The sequence below is a fragment of the Phyllostomus discolor genome, chromosome 5 (assembly GCF_004126475.2).
Source record: "Phyllostomus discolor isolate MPI-MPIP mPhyDis1 chromosome 5, mPhyDis1.pri.v3, whole genome shotgun sequence".
In the NCBI taxonomy this organism is placed as follows: domain Eukaryota; kingdom Metazoa; phylum Chordata; class Mammalia; order Chiroptera; family Phyllostomidae; genus Phyllostomus; species Phyllostomus discolor.
In genome coordinates, this window is record NC_040907.2 from 169,135,962 (window position 1) to 169,155,143 (window position 19,182).

Below are 19,182 nucleotides of genomic sequence, written 5' to 3' on the forward strand. Positions count from 1 at the left end.
GCAGCGCCCCCTCCGCTCCCCACCACTCCACCCCTCTCTCCGCAGCCAGGGCAGGTCCCCAGCTCAGCAGTCTGCGGGAACTTTTTCAGGGGACTCTTGCACGAGGGACCTCCGCCGGTTTGCCCATGGCAGAGTATCCTTTTGGCTTTAAGGTGGCAAGCCATGCTGAGCAACCCCACAAGAGGCGAATGAGTGGTACCCGTAGACTGGGAAACAGAGCCCGGCGGAAGTGGCCCCGCCCCGGCCCGCCCCGGCCCACGAGCCCAGGCGTGCCTGCCTGGCCCCTGCCGCAGGCAGTCCCAGGTCCAGCTGCCCGCCCTCCTGCCCGCCCTCCGGCCGGCCCCCCTCCCGGGCGCGGTGCCCGTCCCCAAAGAGGCTCGTCACCGCTGCGAGGCCAATGGGCTGGGCTGCACGGCCGCGCGCACTCGCACCGCGTCCCCAGTCCCTCCCGCGCTCTCCCCGGAGCAGCTCTCCAGATCTGCAGCCGTCTCCCGGCCCGCCGCCGCCGCCGCTACCGCCGTCCGAGCCATCATGCAGCCCGCGCATGCCTCGTCCCTCCCGCGGCGGCTGCTGCTGTGGCTGCTGCTCGCGGCGCACGTCTCCGCGCAGCTGCCCCGGTCCAGCCGCGCCCCGCTAGCAGTCCCCGCCGGCTGCCCGGAGCGCTGTGACGCGTCTCGCTGCCCAGCGCCGCCAGGACACTGCGAGGGTGGCCGCGTCCGCGACGCGTGCGGCTGCTGCGAGGTGTGCGGTGCGCCCGAGGGCGCCGAGTGCGGCCTGCAGGAGGGCCCCTGCGGAGAGGGGCTGCAGTGCGTGGTGCCCTTCGGGGTTCCCGCCTCGGCCACCGTGCGGCGCCGCGCGCAGGCCGGGCTCTGCGTGTGCGCCAGCAGCGAGCCGGTGTGTGGCAGCGACTCCAACACTTACGCCAACCTGTGCCAGCTGCGCGCCGCCAGCCGCCGCTCCGAGAGTCTGCGCCAGCCGCCGGTCATCGTCCTGCAGCGAGGCGCCTGCGGCCAAGGTACCTGCGGGCGGTGTTCCCCACCCTGCCCCCGGGGGAGCTTAGCTCCGGGGAACTTCCAGGTCCTCCCATCCCGGCCCCAAACTGCCCCTCGCGGGACAGACGGGCAAACCGAGGGGCAGGAAAATGTTGCGGGATGTTCAGGCACCCACTCGCTGGGAGAGAACGGCCCGGCCCCCGGGCAGTGTGCTACGGGCTCCCCGGAGCCAAGCTTTGCATCTAGCCTGGGGCCGGTTGGCACCCGGTGGGCGCCCAGCACGCTGTCCTGCAGTCAGGGGGACAGGGCGTCCCACCTGGTGGCCGGCTGCTGGGTGCCCTGAGGGGAACCCCACAACACTGGAGTGGGGGGGGGGCAGATATAGGAATGGGAGCATACGGGAGGAGGGAAGTTCGGGACTGGGGATGGATGGTAAGTGCCTTGTGCCAAGCAAGGTGGAGTCGTCGGGACCACAGGGACTCATTTCTGTCGCTTTCCGTTCTGCAATAGTTCTCTGCACCCGACTCCCCCCCCCCCTAAAATGACCCACACCATTCACTTTAGTATGGGTCCCGCCGGGGACAACTTTGTTTAACTTTCTATCTGAAAGGACCCGTGCTGCCCGCCCCGCACCCAAGTCTCCCCAGGCGCTCTCCAGAGCCAGGCTCCGGCTTCTCGCTGCAGACGCCGCCGCGGCGTGGCTGCCGGCCTTGCTTCTCCGTGTTTTGAGCCAATCCTACAAAAATGAAAGTGGCTCTTTTTGAATAAGCTGCACGGGCTTTTGGGTCCCATCTGAAGAGGTGGCGGTGTGAGGGATTCGGGATGAGGAAGGGTTGTATCCCTTCTCTCTTTTCTGCATCAACAAGCCGCGGCTCTGGTGGTGGGGGTGCAGAGGGCGGAGAAACCTTCAGAGACCTTCCAGAAGGACGCTTCTCCTCTCCAGGCGGAGGGACCATGTGGGTAAACAATGTGGAGTTCATCCGCGGCCAGTCCAGCCTTGCAGGGACGGGCCAGCAGGGCTTGGCAGTGGCCCTGGCCGCAGCCACCCTCTGTCTCCCCACCCTGGGCAGTGCATGGGGCGGGGGGAGGGCAGCCCAGCAGAGGGGCTGGTCTGGATTTTCTTTGTGGGAATGCGACTAACGGGGACCTGGCACAGTTTGATTCACAGCGAAGGGACGGTGCCAGGGAGTGCAGGAAAACTTGGAGAGTGCAGGGAGCCTGGTGCCCACTCTTGGGAAACCGCTCGGGGCGGGGAGGAGAGCTCCCGGCAGGGGAGTGTGTGTCTGCAGAGCCTGGTCTGCGATGATGAAAATGTACACCTATTGGTGCCCGCTCCGTGCTCCTGCCCTTGTGCTGGAGGTGCCCCAGGCGAGACCTCACTCGGTCTTCGCAGATGCGCGAGGAGGGAGCCTCTGCTAACATTCCCATTTTGCAGGTAGAAGAATGGAGGTTGCATTCGGTGCTCAAGGCCACTAGCCAGAGTTTGAACCCAGACAGCCCGCTCCCAGCGCAGTACTCAGCCCCAGAGCCGGGGGGAGAGGTCAGGCGGGACGAAGGACGTTTCCAGAAGGCCGGAGTGGGGCGCATCCTGAGGGGAGCCTTGTTTGGGAAGTGGTGAATTGACCGGTGCCTCCGGGACAGGTGGGGAGGAGGTCAGGGGCGAAGCAGCTGGCGCCTGGGATCCTGAGTGACTGGCACCTGATGTACTGCCAGTGAGGTGAGTCCCCTCGAGACGCTGGAGTTGGCAGCCGGTCATGGTCACTGTGTGGAGGGACACGGGTCCTCTCCCTGGGTCAGGCCCTCAGCAGGCTCCCTGGAGAGCCGGCCAGCGGACCACCCCGGAAGGATGCGTGTGGCCCTGCGAAGAGGGGGAGACAGAGGGTGCAGCTCAGTGCTCGTCCTTCCCCCTTTCTTTCTGCAAATATTTGTCGAGCTCCGCAGGGTGTCTGGTGCTTTTTGTCTGTCTGTCTGTCTGCTCGCCCGCCCGCCCACCTGCCTGGAGGAGGTGCCAGATGGGCCTGTGGATGGATGATGAATGGGTGAATGGATGAAGAAACAAGAAGGGCCTGAATTACGTATGAGGCAGCTATCCGCTCTTCCTTTAATGGGAGGCTTTGCTTTCTCCACCCCCCTCCCCCCCTCCTCCGCTCTAGCCCTGTGCCCTTGACCTTGCGCAGGGGCCCCTGAGGATAGGAGCCCGGGGAGCCAAGACTTCATTCAGTTGCAGCCCTGCCCACCTGCAGGTCACTTGATGTCATTGTTGAATGAGGTGACTTGGCCGCCTGCTCTGGCTGAGAGGGTTGGCAGGCACGCAGTTTTAGCGGGGAGTTGGGGGGGGTGGCGGTGGGGCAGAGGGGGCCTGTGGGAGGCCTGGAGCTGGAGGAGCCCTGCCAGGAAGTGAGGGAGGAGCCTCGGGCCAGGCGGCAGGCCCACGGTTTCCAAGATGCTAAGGAGGAGCAGAGCGGAAGGACAAGGAAGGGAGGAAGTGTCCCCGGGCCAGAGGTCCCCGGGCCAGTGAGCAGCGTCTTGGAGGCAGGGTGGGTCTTTGGAGGGCGGAGTGTGGTGTCCTTCAAAAAAAGGAGCTCGTTGGTCTGTGAGCTGTTTAACAGAGACTCCAGGGGACATCCCTGATCACGGTCCTGGAGTTGAAGGCAAGTCACCTGTTTCAGAAATCCACACTGCCGCCGCCCGGGTTTGGACGGGAAAGTGTCCAGCTGTACTAGAGAACAAAGGTCTGTCCGCGTCCACCGTGTCAGCAGTGTGGATTAGTTTAAAGCAAAAGCTCTGCACAGGTCAGGGGATCACAGAAAAGGAAGGAATTGTGATGAACAATAGTATAATAAAATAATACGGGCTACCATAGGCTTGGTGCCCGTTCTGTGTCCGGCGTCTCTGAGCCCATCTGACCCTCATGGCCGTCCTGTGAGGGGCGGGGTGGCCCTCACCCAGGACTTGAACCCACGCATCTGGTCCAGAGCCCATTCATTACCAACCCCGTGCCGTGTGCTGACGGAGAGACGGAGGTTCTAAGCCAACCCCAGCTAAGCCTCAGCTAACAGCTGGAATAGACTGCTCCAGGCGGCCATGGCCTTGAGATGAAACAGGAGACACATAGGGCCGTAGGCACAGGAGCTGGAGGACAGGGCAGCCCCCCTGCCCCCACCCCCCTGGGTTGCCCTCAGCCAGCGCTTGCTGAAGAAAAGCAGAAGAACAAGGGGCTGTAATAAAGACACATCTGAAGCTGAGCCCCGGGCCCTGGGCTGCTGGCGGGGAGAGCATTCCCAGACCTCGCCGAAGCCCGCCTGGGTGTGCGGCGTCGCACACTCTGCTGCGAACAGACACGAGGCCGGGCAAGAGACCCAAAAAAGACTCCCAAACGCCAGGCGCCAAGTCCATCTGTCCCCCTGGTGCACACTCCAGGAGAAGCCCCCGCCCCCAACCACAAACAGCAGCCCCGATGAGCCCAAGGGTCTCCACGCCCGGGGGTGCCCCATGCTGGCCTCACTGGCGCGGATGAGGGGAGGCCTCCGCAGGCGGAGGCTGGCCGGGCGCTGCAGGGGAAGAACCGCAGGCTTCGATGTTTCTAAGGCGTAGCTCACCTGGGCTGGTTATCTTCTTCTTTTTTTTACAGTCCCCAGCTGAGGATATGTTTATTATTGGTTTGAGAGAGAGAGAAAGGGAGAGAGAGAGAAACATCAATCGGTTGCCTCCCGTATGCGCCCTGACCAGGGATCGAACTCACAACCCTGTGGTGCCCAGGGTTGATGCTCCAGCCAACCGAGCCACCTGGCTAGGGCGGTTGGTTATCTCCTTTTATTCTGTGTTGGTTTTGCTAGAGAGTTAAAATGTCAAGGTTTTATAACATGAGCAAGTTAACAGCGAAAGCCAGGCATTTGAGTAACTTCCATCCGGAGAGCTGTAAATGGGTTGCATCAGAACCTAAAATAGCTGCCTTCGGTAAGCGGCAGTGGCGGGGACCGGGAGCGGACTGTGGTTGGAGGCCCGGCAGCCTCGGGACTGGGGGGCTGGGTCCTGAGTCCACGTGGGGTGGTGCGGCCCTGGACGCGGTGCCGTGCCTTGGAGCGAGCGATCAGAGTTTCCATGAGCTTATGTTTGAAGTGAATAAATAGCTCTGGTCGGGCTTCATTTGAAGGAGAAATCAAAGTTGGCAGCGGTTGCGGGTTCCTTGGAAGGCCAGCTGGGGTGGAGGGACCGATGGGCGGGCAGGCGGGCAGCTGGCTCGGGCCCTTCTTTCTCGGCTGTTACCTGACCAGGTGACCGGCCGCCGACCTCTCGGGGCCTCCGCTGTGTTGGGGTTGGACCAGATGATCTCCGAGGGCCCTCCTGGCCGGACTGGGCTGTGATTCATGTAAGAAAACCGGTCTCTGGAGAATTGTGGTCACCTCATCCCTGTTTTAAAGGCCAGGCTGGCTTCTTCGGGAGTTCATTTCTTTTTTTAAAATTATTGATGGTTAAAGCCAAGGTCGCCCTTGAATGCATGTGGCCCGTCTTGGGCCCGGTGGCCCTGTGCTTTGTTCAGCTTTGTGCTGGCTGCTGCGAGGCCCTGGATGGCCACAGTGGGGACAAGCCCACCCCCAGGAGATGAGCTGCAGGGAGCCTGGTGCCCCTTGAGGCTTCCTAGGGGCCGGGAGGCTGGGCTGCGGGGGATCCGTGGGAAGAGGTCCCTCCCAATCCATTCCATGTCTCCTCCCCACCCTCCCTGCCGTTAAGAAAGAAAATCAAAGAGAAACGGAGACGCGTAGCCATTCCAATCGCTTGTCCGAAAGGCCCCCTGCGGTGGCAGAGAGCGGGTGCCGCCGGCTGACGTGTGTCCGACAGGCACCGGCCAGGACAGCGCGCAGCAGCACAGGCGTGAGTGGCAGCGAAGAGGCCTGTCTGTGGGTGCCGAGGGGCGCCGGGTTCGGCTTTGGGGGTCAGTGACGTGAGCTGCGTTTAGAGCACTTATCGAACACCTGCCGTGCACTCAGACGTGTCCGGGTCTGGGGAGTCAGTCAGGGGTGAGGAAGGCTGGGCGGCCCCCACTCGAGTCTGAGGTCGGTCGTGCAACACCCAAGGGCTGGGCTCCTGGCGCCAGAGCAGCGCTTCCTGACCGTGTGGCCCGATCTCCCCGAGTCTCGGTGTCCTCATCAGTAGGAGAGCGATGCAAGAATAGCACGTCCCATCCACACCCCGGAGGGTCGCTGGAGGCAGGAAGCACCTGATCCCACGACGGGCAGAGAGCTGTGCGGGGACGCAGCCAGCAGACTTGGCAGGGCATCCTTACCCTCCTCATCCTCGACCAGTCGGTCCCTCCGGGAGGCTCTCCGTGGGGGAAGAGCTGTGATGGGCTTGTCTCCCTGGGGGTAAGGCGGGCAGGCCGGATACAGGAGTGGGAGGAGGAGGCAGGGGGTGTGCCCTGGAGCCTGGCTTGCAATTTGTCACTGAGTAAGTGAGAAAAGGTTCTCCGGGCAGAGGGATCCGGAGATGACCCTGCTGTCACCTTTGGAACCCCCGCAGGCGTTGCCTGTCTCAGGTGGGAAGTATGTGCCTTCTCCTGAACAAAGACTTGTGTGTCTGGGATGCCTGGGACGTCACAAATGTCACCTCACGAACCCTCCCTGGGCTTGGCGATGCTCAGGAGATAGCAGTTGCAAGGAAGCCCTGAGACCCGCGTGAATGGTGCCGGGTTTGGTTTCCACGCTTCGGAAATTCCTCGCAGGGAAAGATGGGTCACATCTCGGGGAAACCGAAAATAGTGCGGGAGTTCACGGCTGCTCAGTTAGCATAGACTCCCAGGACAGAGCGTCAGATGAGCCTGTTTCATCACGATATTTCGCTTTCTGCGATGGCTGCTGGTCCCTCACCAGCAGACAGCCCTGTCTCCCGAGGGACCCGCTGCTCTCTCGGACGGCCCATTGTTGTGGCTGGCGTTCCGATCGTTTGCAAATTCGAAGAAGCTCCGTCTTCGTGAGTCAGAGCCTTGTGCAATGTTTTCAGGCCCCGGGAAACTTTTAACAGTTCATTGTGCAATCAGATCTTGAGAAGAGGGTAGGCCCGCCTGCGCGGTGAGCTGTTCTGTTTTGTTTTCTTCTCCTTTCCAAGACAGATTTGGGTGCATCGTCCAGCAGTCGAGTCAGCATGTACCCCGCGCCCAGGAGAGCCCTCTCTTTGGTGCCAGCGTTCCGAGCGGCGGTCACCGCCTGGTGGGGATGGCTGGAGCGGGGGGTGGCCTAGCAGTTGAGGTTGCCTAGGCAGATGGCTGCCAACTGGATACAGAGGAGGGAGGACTCAGCATTTAGCAGTCACAGCTGCCTCTCTCTGGCACAGGCTGAGCTAGCCCGGGGTGGGGGCGGGTGCAGGGGACAGCCTTGGACGGAACAGTGCCTGAAGGGCTGGGTGCTGACCCCGTGACAACACTGCCTTGCTCTTCCCTCACCGTGACTCTGGGAGGCGGGGCATTATCCCGGTCTCCCAGCGGGGGACAGGGAAGCCGTGAATGAATCGTCCAAGGCGCCCAGCGGGAGGAGGCAGAGCCAGGACTGAACCCAAGTCTGTCTCACTCTCCACCTGCTCCCGAGGCTGCTTGGACTCCAGTGTTACTTGGAGGCATGCGGTTTAATCTCCAAATAGTTGGGGGCTTTCCAGCTACCTCTCTGTGACTGGTTTCGAGGGCAGTCCCCTTGTGGTCTGAGAACATTCTTTGTAGGGTGCCTGTCCTTCGGCATTTGTTAGGGCATGTTTTGTGGTGCGGAGGGTGGTCGCTCTTGGAGAATGTTCCCCGTGAACAGCAGAACCTTCTGCCGCTGTTGGGTGGAGTGTTCTGTTACATCACTTAGGCCCCGTGCGCTCACAGCGCTGTTCGAGTCAATGGCAGCCTCCCTGGATTTCTGCCGGTGTGTCTGTCAGTTCTGGTTAGGGTCTCCCGAGTCCATAAAGAAGCCCCGAACTGCTGGCTCTGTTCAAGTCCATGGTGTTAGGAAACCTGGGTCCTGCCCCGCTTGGACCTTTTGGGTGAGTGACTGACTCCCTCCAGCCTCCGTTTCCTTGTTTGTCTGCAACAAGGGAGAGCAACGGTGCTGCCCGGAGGCCTCAGAAGGACCCTGTGAGCGTCAGCTGGGTCAGCCGGGGGCATTGCCATCTCGAGGAGTGGGATCTCCAGCCGGCAGTCCCAGACTCCTCCAGGACTCCTGATGGAACCCACGCCACCGATCAGTGGAGCCAAGGAGGGAAAAGCAGGAGGTGTCCTGGGCACCAGGACGCGGGTCTCTTCTGGGCGTGTTCCCTGGTCCTACTGAGACACGGTAGCTTGGCCAAGGTGACGGGATTGTCCTCGAGCACTGACCCTCTGTTTTAGGGACGCCGAAGGCACAGGTCGCCACCCCGAGTTCCCAGAGCAGATGCTGTGGTTTGAAACGGCACAACCCGCACCGTCGTATTGTAGAGCTCGCACAGCTGTCTGCTCGTGCCGCTCGCCGGGGGCCTGGGGCCGGGGGCCTGCCTTCTGAGTTTCTCCGTTGTGTCTCAATGGAACATTTGCTGGTCAAGAAAGGGCCTGTGTTGACTTTGCTTGGAGCCTAGCTTGACGTTTCTCCATCAATTTGACCCCGAGAAGAGCAGCCATGTGCGATTGGTTCACTGGGAACAACCCAGGCAAAGTCTGATAGCAGCACAGAAGGCGGGGCGGAAGGGCGGCACTTGAGACCACCCGGAAAAGGGCCCTCTCTGTGGGGCTGCGTGAGACTCTCGTCTGTCATCTGTCCCCGTGGGGTCCCCTTCACCGGCCAGCCACACAGCCCTCCGTCCTCTGGAACCTCTCCCTGCGCTGTCGCCTTCCACAGCCCGCCTCTGACCACACCAACTCCCTGTTTTCAGGTCTTCCGGCATCGTCTGGGCAAGGACACCCCCTTCCCTGCGGGGACACTGGTGGCTGGCCAAAGCCACCAACTAACTGGCTTGTGGAAAGCACAGAATCCTGGAGAGTGGGACCTGGGTGTGGAAGGTCCTTGCAGGTGCCACAGCCCAACCGGTCACTTTGCAGATGGGGAAACTGGGGCGCTCAAAGGCCGAGGCCAGGGCCCACCCACAGGACTTTCCCACGAAGCCGAGAAACAGTGGATGTGCTTTTACTTAGTCTCCTGTTCTTAAGTGATGCTCAAGAAAACTCTTCCCCCCACCCAGTGATCTCCATGGGCTAGAAAAGACCCGAAAGCTGTCCATATAAAGACTGATTTCTCCTCTCGAGAACTCTAAGTGCATATTAATGCCCTTGAACTGTAATGGCAGGGCTGTTGCCGAGGGGAAAATCAAGTCATCGTAAATCAGGGCTCAGCTGCCTCAGTGTCTTTCTGGCTGCGGTTGGAGTCTGTCTGGGCGGAGTACACTGTTTTTCCTCTTGGCATACATGCTCTTGTAAGTCATTTCTCTCCCCCTCGCTTAGACGCCCCCCGGGGGAATGCATCAGCACATTCGCTCACACATTGTCCTGCATCAGCTTTTTCAAGTTATAAAGAGAGTCGAATTATGGCATCAAAAATAAAGAGAAGCCCTGGCCGGTGTGGCTCAGTGGATTGAGTGCTGGCCTGAGAAACAGAAGGTCGCCGGTTCAGTTCCCAGTCGGAGCATGTGCCCGGGTTGCAGGCCAGGTCCCCAGCTGGGGGCAGGTGAGAGTCAACCAATCGATGTATCTCTTGCACATCAATGGTTCTCTCCCTAAAAATAGATAAATAAAATATTTTTTAAAAGTAGAGAGAGGAAGGAAGGTCTGCGATCCCACCGACCGCCAGGCAGCCGCATCCTTTCTGTCCTGAGCGTCACACCAGCATCCGGCGGACTCTCGCCCTCTTCCCGGCCGCCTGCGCTCCCGCCGCCACCGCAGGCAATGCTGAGAGGAATGTGCTGGCGTCCGTGGTCGGTTCTGTGTCTAGGCTTATTCCCTCGGCTCAGGTACAAGTGCAACCACCGGTGGAAGGACACGGATTTTTTACGGCTCTTGGCGTAGTTTGCCAAATTATTTTCCGTGAGTTTTGTACCCATGCTCATCGCCATCAGCTATGGAATGATCACCTTCTTGAGTCACCGAAAGCTAGAGAAGCCAAAGAGACCCCCCCGCCCCCACTACAAAGAAATCCTTCCAGATAGGCAGAGCGGGGCGGTAGCAGACCAGTCCTCCCGCTGGGTCGGTGAACTGCCTGGCCTGTCTGTATGAGACCTTCATTCTCAGGTTGATCTTGGGGGATGAGCAGCCTGGGGCCTTGCATTTTGGTTTCCCCTGGGGATGGAGTGGTGGTCACAGGCTGTCTGACCTGGAAGGGGTCGTGTGGCTGGTGAGGAGCTGGCCAAGCGAGGGGCTGTGAGGGCCTGAGGTCACAGGTGAGGCGGGGACAGAGAATGGAGTTTCTTCTGGACGCCCGGCCCAGGGCCGTCTGCCTGCCGGACGCCAGCTCTGTCCGGGGTGCAGGCAGGGGCCTGACTGTTTCTGTTTGTTTGGAAAAGCGAAGTGTGTGTTTACTCATGTTTTGTACACACGGGCAGAAAGGTAGTGCACGCCACACATAGCAAATCCAGTTTCCTAATAACCGCATGACAAAAGTGAAGAGAAACAAGGGACATTAATTTTTGCTTTTTTTAGTTCGGTATCATTGAGCTATAATTCACATACTATAAAATGCACCCTTTGAAAGAAACCTACCATACCTCCCCCTCCCCGCCCAGCCCCTGCCCAGCCCTGGGCAACCGTTAATCTGCTGTTGTCCCAGCTGGATTTCCCTGCGTCCAGACATTCCAGGTAAAGGGCATCACGTGGTGCGTGGCCCTGTGTCACTGCCTCGCTCACTGGGCACGGTGTCTTTAAGGCGCATCCGTGCTGTAGCCATGCTGGTACTTCAGCCCCTGCTTGACCCAGGAGCATTCTGCTGCGTGATACAAGGAGGCCGGTCTTGTGTCTCATCTCCTCTCCCGGGTGGGGGATGCTGACCCCAGCCCGAAAGTCACGTTGAAACTCTCCACCGCTGGAGGCAGCTGTGGCTCATTCTATGGGGCGACCTTGGTGCAGGGGACTCAGGAAGCCTGCCTCGAAAACTGGAATCCTCTGTCCTGATGGGAACCACGTGCAGTGAGGGGAAGATCGGGAAGTCACGTCTCAGATTCATGAGGCCACACAGCCTTTGGGGGGGCTGGGAAGGATGTTGGAAGTGGTCTGGCCGACCCTCGTCTTACCCATGAGGTGACTGAGGCCCGCAGAGGGGAAGAAGGGGCCTGTCTTGAGTCTCAGGGCCCGCTTCGTCCTTCTTCCTCGAGACAGACGCTCTCTGGCTCGTCTCATGTTACCAGGGTCGCTCATTCTCCTCCTCACCTCTCCGCCTAGTGCTCATCAGCAGGTGGGTTCAGGGCACTTCTGGACGTGAAGCGTCTGGTGTCACCGTCGCATCACATCACATCATACCACACCCCTCTACCGCTTCGTCCCTTTCCCCCAAGCCTCAGGCTGTCCCTCTGCCCCCAGGGGGCCGCGGGAGGGTGACGGATGCCGGCTGAGGAGTGTGGGTTCCAGGCCCCTTAATGAGACCACCCTTCGCTTCCCAGCCCTCTGCTCGCTGCTCGCGGCTGAAACGTCCGGGAGCTGGGACTGCCTTGGCCTCTCCAGACACAACAGCCAGGAGCCATCGTGCGGGCAGCGGGAGGAGAACCCAGCTGAGCAGTCTGGGGAGGTCAAGACTGGAGCCAGACGCTTATCGAGAAGAAAGTTAATAGTGTTTTTGTGAATGGAGCAGTCAGCCGTTTCTCTGAAGATAATAATAGACACATGCGGGGCATTCAGGAGACTTCTGAAAACAAACAAAACAAGAAAACCCCCAAACTCCCCAAAACCATGGGGTGTAATTGATTGGAAACTTCTCTCCCTCGGCCACAAACTAGGTCGGCAAAGACGGTCACAGGCAACCATACCGACCAAACCCGAGCCCTCAGCCCTGGCCGGGGACACTGAGACGTGATTATCAGGGACAGGCACCCTGAAGCCCAGACACGTGGCTCTGGAAAAAGCACCTGGGCCCGCGGAGTGGGAGCTGCTGCAGGACTGGTCCGTGCTCACTCGTGACTGGCGGCACATCCAGGGCTTGGCCGCCAGCTGGCCCGGCGCCCCCAAACACTTGTTGCTCATCGGGTGAGATTGTCTTGGGCTTGTTTGGGTCGGTCTTTCTGCCTCTTCACGTCACCTGCCTGGCCTCTTTCAGCGCCATCTGCTGCAGCCTTGGCCCCGGCCGCCGCAAGCAGTTCCTGGCTCACCGGGGGCCCAGCGAGGTGGGGACCGCTGTGCCGGCTGCGGTCTGGCGTCGGGAGAGCTTTTCCCACTCTGAGCGTCTGGGAGACTGCGCCGGAAAGAGAGGGGCTGCCAGCGCGGGGAAGTGCCAGTGTGGGCTGGAAAGCTGGAAATCCAGGCCAGGCTCCCGGCTCCGCCTCCTCTTCCTCCTCTATTCAGGAGGAGGAAACAAACAGGTCACACGTGACGCCCCTGAATTGTCCGTCTTTGTTTCTGTGCAAGAGGCAGGGAGTATCGTGGTCCCATTCAATTCGGAGCGCAAAAAAAAAAAAAAAATAGTAACAGTTGCTACTTGTGAATTCAGGTTAGTCGAACAAACAAGAATCGGCCCTGGAGTCGCTGGCTGTGGGAAGTTCGACACCAAAGCTGTGTCTCCTCTGTCTCCTTCTTCCTGAGATGTGCCCTGGACCCTCCGGTTCCCTTTAGACCTCGTCTGCTGCCGGGGTCCTGGCCAGGGGATGCCTCTCTCCTTCCTGTGCCTTTTCTCGGCAGGGTTCTGAGAGTCCTAGTGGCACAGGCCCCTCTGTGCCCGGGCCCCCGACGGCCTAGCATTTGCAGCTGCGTCACCGATTAGAATAGGGGTCTGGTTCTCTGGAATGTGCAAAGTCTCGCTTCTGGGTCTGCGGCCTCCACGCGCCAGACCAGCCCTGGGCCAGCCTCCGGGCTGGAGCCGTGGCTGACAAGTGTCCTTGGAATTGGATGCAGTGGGACAGACAGGATGCAGTCACTCGAACTGCAAACATGGGGAAAATGAGTCTGGCAGGAAGTCCTTGCTGCAGTCGGGGGGGGGGGGGGTTATGCCCCCCCCCCCCCCCCCCCGCAACTGCTCTTGCAGACAGGAGGCCCCACCTCCTTTGCACTTCAGGCCTTATCTCCCGCTAGGAACCTGTGTACACTGATTGCTCTCCTGACGCCCAGGGAGAGAGTCGTCTGGGGAACTCGGAGGGGGAAGCCGAGTGTCTGCCCTTAAGGCTCCTGTAAATGCAGCTCCTGTCTGCTCCTCTTCTCCCCGCTCGGCTGCTCCAGCCCTCTCCTCCCCCACCTCTCACGGCCATTCTCAAGTTCATCCTTCAGCCTCACAAAGACAGCTTTTCTTCATGAACAATCATCCCCCTCGCCCTCCCCGAATGCGGACCAGCACCTCTCCGGCTGCACGGTGTCAAGTTAGTTAACCGCCTGCCTCCTGGTCCGTTCTCGACGACGCTCCTGCACCCCTGGGACAGTTGTCCCCTCAGGCCTCAGGTGCCGGCGCTTGGCCGGAGTTCCGGAGCCTGGATCCCAGTTCCGGCATCAGAAGCCCTGATGTGGCAGCAGCGTGGCGGGGCTCGATCCTTCACCTGAAGCTCAGTATTCCAGGTGGTCCCTGTGCGCTATCCCAGTGGCTGGTCAGGGCGGGCTCTCCACGGCCTTGGCCTAGCCTTAAGCATCTCCTGCTCTCTGCTCTGCTTTGTCTCCCTGTTGCTGCACCCTCACCCCATCAGAAGTGTGGGGACCTTTCGTTTAGGGCAGGACGGTGCTGGGAAATGTGGGGGGTACGCTGAAGGGGTGAGCCCTGGATCCAGCCCTGATGGCGGTCACTCGCCCGGCCCCTCTGTAAAGGTGTCACACTGTGAGTGGAACAGACGAGTGAGGCCGAGCTCCCAGGTGCGTGGAGGGTAACTTCCTCCTGGGGTCCCCTCCCAATTTGGACTCAGATCTGCTTACCCAGCAAGCAGCCTCTTTGGAGCTACTTTGATCTAGCCGTGCCAGGGACAGCGAGGTGACCAGACGTGGCCCCCAGACCATGTAAAGGTGGCGAAGAGGGCAGCCTCCAGCATACACCCCCACGGCCACAAATGCTGGGATGTCTCCGAGTTGGGGGTCTGAGTCTAGACGGACACTTGGGGGCTGAGGCTCTGAAGACCGGACCCCCCTGTGGGGGATTGCTGCTTGGGGTGCTGGGGCTGTGGGAGGGTGATGACGACAGCTGAGGAGTGGGGGCCAGAGCCCTTGAACAACTGGGCCATCCCCAAGGACTGTTTAACATTTTTATGACACCCCACCGGGAGTTGCTTCCTGATTCATAGCTTCGGGGCCAGTGGGAGCCCGGTTGGCTGGGTGTCTGCTGGTGGCCAGGGGAAGCGTCCCAGGGCCTTGGGGTGGGGCTTTGAGGCCAGAGTGGGGTGGATCCAAGCTGGTATCTCAGGGGCAAGTACTTCTCTGGGTCCTTCATGGCCAGGAGGGGTCTCCCGACCCTCCAAGGGAAAAGGGGCCTGCGCTTCCAGCCTCTGTACAATGGACACCTTATGTGCCCGTGCCTCTGAGAGAACTCCATTTCTTTCGTCGCTTGTGCCCAGGCCAGGCCACAGCAGGAGGAGCAGGGCTGGACTGGACGCGCCAGGGAGACTCAGGGTGGTGTGGGGTGGGAGCTGTCCCTTCCGGGGCTGCCACCGTCCCTTGGCGAGCAGACCCTGGCCGCGTCCAGCGGTCTCGTTGGCCGAGCTCCTCCCGTTTTCCCCTTCCGCAGAGTGCTTCCGATTGTTGGAACTGGGTTGCGCTCTGATGGATAGTTTTTAAAGTACCTGTACCTTTGCTGGCATTGACAGTTGGAGAAATGGGGTGGAAAGTCTCAGGTGACTTTCTCCCTTTCTCCGTGAGAGTGGGGAGGGACCTTGGTGGAGCCTCCTCATTGCAAAGTTGAGGAGTCTTGTGGCATGAGGGGCTGGCCTCCCCGTGTGCGCCTCGCCCCGTGTCACGGAAGGTGGGCGCCTGCCTCCCTGTGCGGGGGGCGCTCTGCCAGCCCCTGGAGGCTGCCCGCCATGTGCTCCCGGGCTCGGCCGGATTCCGGCGGCGTCCCCGTCCGCTCCTGACCGGGTGTGATGCTTCTCCGTGCTTCTCTTGCACTTTGGGTTTTACATCAAACGCGGTTGGAATGCAGGCAGGGCCGGTGTCATGGGTGTGCCACCCATGGGCGATCCCAACTGGGGCCCTACGATTGATTCTCTGCTGGGACCATCTTGGAATTCTTAGTCACTTCGAAATGGGGGGCCGTCACATTCTCGTCTTGCGCTGGGCTCTGCAGATTCCCCAGCCGGTCCTGAATGTGGGGCAGTGCATTAGAATGCCACTGATTCCATCGGCCTGCTCTGGGAGCTGATTTGAATTTTGGGAACATGCTGTTCCCTGCGAATAAAGGAGGATTCATTTCTTTTCCCTCGAATACACAGCGTTCTGTTTTCCAAACGAGCTCTGCTCATCAACTCTGGTGAGAAACTGGATTGTGTGATTGTTGTTGCTGGAAGTGAGGGCTGGGTTGTCCGTCCTGGGTCCTGGCCCTGCGTTCTCGGGCCCGGAAGTGGGGAGCTGTTCACAACCTCGGGGGCTGCCGGGGGCTGGAGGTCGGGGGGGGGAAGGGCTGGGACCTGGAAGGGAGGCCACAGATGCAGGGCAGAGAGCCCCAGCTGAGCAGCCAGAGGGATGGGGCCAGCCCCCCGCTGTCACCTCTGCCCCTCACCCGCCTGGAGGCTGTGGGCTTTCTGTCTTTCTGTCCACAGGGGTGAGGGGGATGACCCCACCCTGGGGGCTTGCGGGAATCACTAGAGATAACGTTCATTCAGTGCCTCGCCTGCTCCGGACACTCGGCAGCTACTCCACAAATGAGAATTCTTATTCTTCCTGCTGGTGCGATAACAGGCCGGAAGAAAGTGGCTGTGCAACTGCCAGGGGTGGCGGATCGGGGCGTTTTGGGGTGTTTTGGGGCATTTTGGGGCATCTTGGAGGCCTGATGAGAGGGTGGCTGGTGTGGAGAGCATGGGCTGAGTCCTGGGAGGGACAGGTGGGAATCAGAGCCCCCAGGTGCACTTACCAAGTAATCAGATCCCCACCACTTAGCATTTGTGTCCTCACAGCACAGTTTATAACAGTCATTTGAAAAACAGGCCCTGGCTGGCGTAGCTCAGTGGATTGAGCGCAGGCTTCGAACCAAAGCATCGAAAGTTCGATTCCCAGCCAGGGCACGTGCCTGGGTTGCAGGCCATGGCCCCCAGCAACCGCACATTGATGTTTCTCTCTCTCTCTTTCTCCCTCCCCTCTCTGAAAATAAATAAATAACTCTTAAAAATAATTTTTAATATATTTTAACTTCACTATTTGATGGCCACAGTGACTTATGAACGGGACACATGCTGTTGGTGCCACCCAGCCCCTCGGGTCTTGGGCTCGAATTGGACACAGTCCCCCCCACCCCCACTTCAACACTGGTTTCGGGCCGCACTTGCTCTGTTTCGCAGGGGCCACCAGAAATCCAAGTTCACAAAGACGCGGAATCCTCGAAAGGACCGCAAAGAGATCTGACTTTGAAACCGAGCCGGTTCTCAAGGCGTCCGAGATGTCGAGTATCACTCCCTCTGTCTCCCCGGGGCATCTGAAATACCCTGCAAGCTTGCTGGGGCACCCTGGGGTGCCTCGAGGCCAAGTTTGAGGACCAAGACATCGGGACCACCAAGACAGGCTTCTCTCTGCTTGCCGCCTCTCGTCTGGTCTGCACCTGACGTTTTTGCCCCAGAGGCGGGAGAAGCACACGCTCCGATGTATGTGAAGCGTACATCCCATGTTGTGCTAAATCTTCGATTCACGTCGGTTCCTTGTGATTTTCTGTGTTCACGTTTCTTCAATGAGGCCACGTGTGTCCAGCACTTACCGTAGGGCCTGGCACCCTTCAGCAAACCCCTGCGAATGGAAGTGTCCGTGGATCTGATTTTGATAATAATTGTGGGAACTTATCAACACTGTGTGTGTGTGTGTCTCTCTGTCTCTCTTTCCTCCTGTAAGGACGTTGCTGAGCGTCGTTAAGAAGTATCTTCTGTGAAACTCCAGGGACGCTGGGTTCCAAGGAAGCTCGTGGCGTTGTGTGCTGGGCTAGTGGCTTATTAAGAGGAAAAGTGAATCATTTATTATCTTTGGAGGGAATCCTGCCAACTTAAAAACTCATAAAATTATAGGACATGTTGGCTACTCTTAATGGGCCATTTGTTGTGTTTAAAACCAGCAATGATAAATATTTATTAGGTAAGTGGAAAGCTCTGTCTAAATACCGTGACTCATTACTTTATTAATCCTAGTTATTCAGACTTTCTCTGTTTAAAATAAAAATCACGTAGTATGTTATTCGGTTTTCTCTTTCTGAGAATTGTTTTGGATATCGTAGGGTCTTTGTTTTCCACATACATTTTAGAAATAGCTGATCGATTTCTGTAAAAACTCCTGCTGGTGTTTTCATTGGGACTGTATTGAATCTGTAGATCCGTTTTGGAAGAATTGGTAGCTAAACAAGAGGGAGACTCCTGACGCATGAGTGTGGTATCTCTCCGATTATTGAGGTCTTCTTTAGTTTATTTCAGCAGCATTTTGTGGGTTTCAGTGTTCCAGATCTTGCACATATTTTGACAACTATTTCCCCAAATAGTTAATATTCTTGATGCTATTGTAACTGATATTTTTAAAACTTCAGTTTTCAACTTTTTTATTGCTAATACATAGAAGAGCAGTTGATCGTGTATATTGACCTGTTTTCCTGTGGCATTGATAAACCTGTTTATCCTAGGTAGCACATTTATATACTTCTAAGCTTTTTCTATAGGGGCCCTTATGCTAGTGGCAAATAAAGCCAGTTTTATATTCTTCTTTCTAATCTCTATGCCTTTAATTTTTTTTGTAGCCTAACTATCCCGTCTAAGACTTACAAAAATGTTGCATAGAAGCGGTAGGAGTGGACATGCTTGCTGTGTTCTTGTTTCTAGAGGGGAAGTGATCAGTCTGTCACCGTGAAGCACGACATTAGTGTTAGGCCTTTACTGGTCTCTGTTATCAGGCTGAGAAAATTTCCTTTTATTTCTAGTCTGCAGACTGTTTATTAATCATGCATGGGTGTCCAATTTTGTCAGATTTTTTTTGCATCTACTGAGATGATTATTTGGATTTTCTTTTTTAGTGCAGGGTGGGACAAAAGTAGGCTTGTAGTTGTTCATATGGAAAGTAATAACATAATTAATAAATAGTAATACAAACATAAACGGTGTTTTGTGTGCTCACAACTGTAAACCTATGTTTGCCTTAGCCTGTATGTTAATATTGGGAATGACATTGTTTGGTTTTCAAATGTTACACCAACTTTATTTTTCTTTTCCTGAGATAAACCCTACCTGGTCATGATAGATTATTTGTTTTATTATATTGCTGATTTCTTTTTGCTGAAACGCTTAAAGATATTTGGTCTATGTTTATGGTGGACATTAGTCCACAGTTTTCTGATGTCTTTTGTCTGGTTTTGCATCAGGGTAATGCTGAGTTCCCCTGAGTTGGGTAGTGCCTCCCCCCTCTCTGTTTCTGGGAATGGTTTGTGAACTGTTAGCATTGTTTTTTTCTTAAACATTTGGTAGAATTCACCAATGAGGCCATATGGGCCTGACATTTTCTTTGTGGGAAGTTTTTTAACTGCAAATACAATTTATTTGATAGATACCGGGTCGTTTGGGATAAATGTGTCTTCTTGAGCCGTGGTAAATTATGTCTGTGAAAGACACGTGTCCATTTCGTCTCAGCGGTGGAATTTATGCGCACATGGTTGTCCATGACACCCTCCCATCCGACTGCCAGTGTCTGCGGGATCTGTGGGGGCGCTCCCTCTTTGAGTCCCAACGCGGGTCTTTGTTTTGTTTTCTTTTCTTTTTTCATTAGTCAGGAATGTAGCAAATACCTCCCTTGTATGTCTCTGAATTCTGAGTTGCCAGCTTCCTGTCAACGGCAGGCCACTCCTGACCGCCAGCCGATCCCAGCCTTCTGCACACTCACAGAGCTGCAGGGAGGGCCCAGCCTGGGCCCTGCTGGAGGCTCCCC

General features: G+C 57.8%; 1 protein-coding gene across 1 annotated transcript in view; it reads left to right on the forward strand.

The window, feature by feature from the left end:
• The first annotated feature begins 376 nt into the window (after positions 1-376).
• Positions 377-19,182, forward strand: part of HTRA1 (HtrA serine peptidase 1) — a 47,495-nt gene continuing 28,689 nt past the window's right edge. Inside the window, exon 1 of the mRNA XM_028512236.2 lies at positions 377-1,015. Within this exon, the coding sequence (XP_028368037.1) occupies positions 532-1,015 (484 nt within the window). The 5' untranslated portion in view covers positions 377-531. The remainder of the gene's footprint in view (positions 1,016-19,182) is intronic.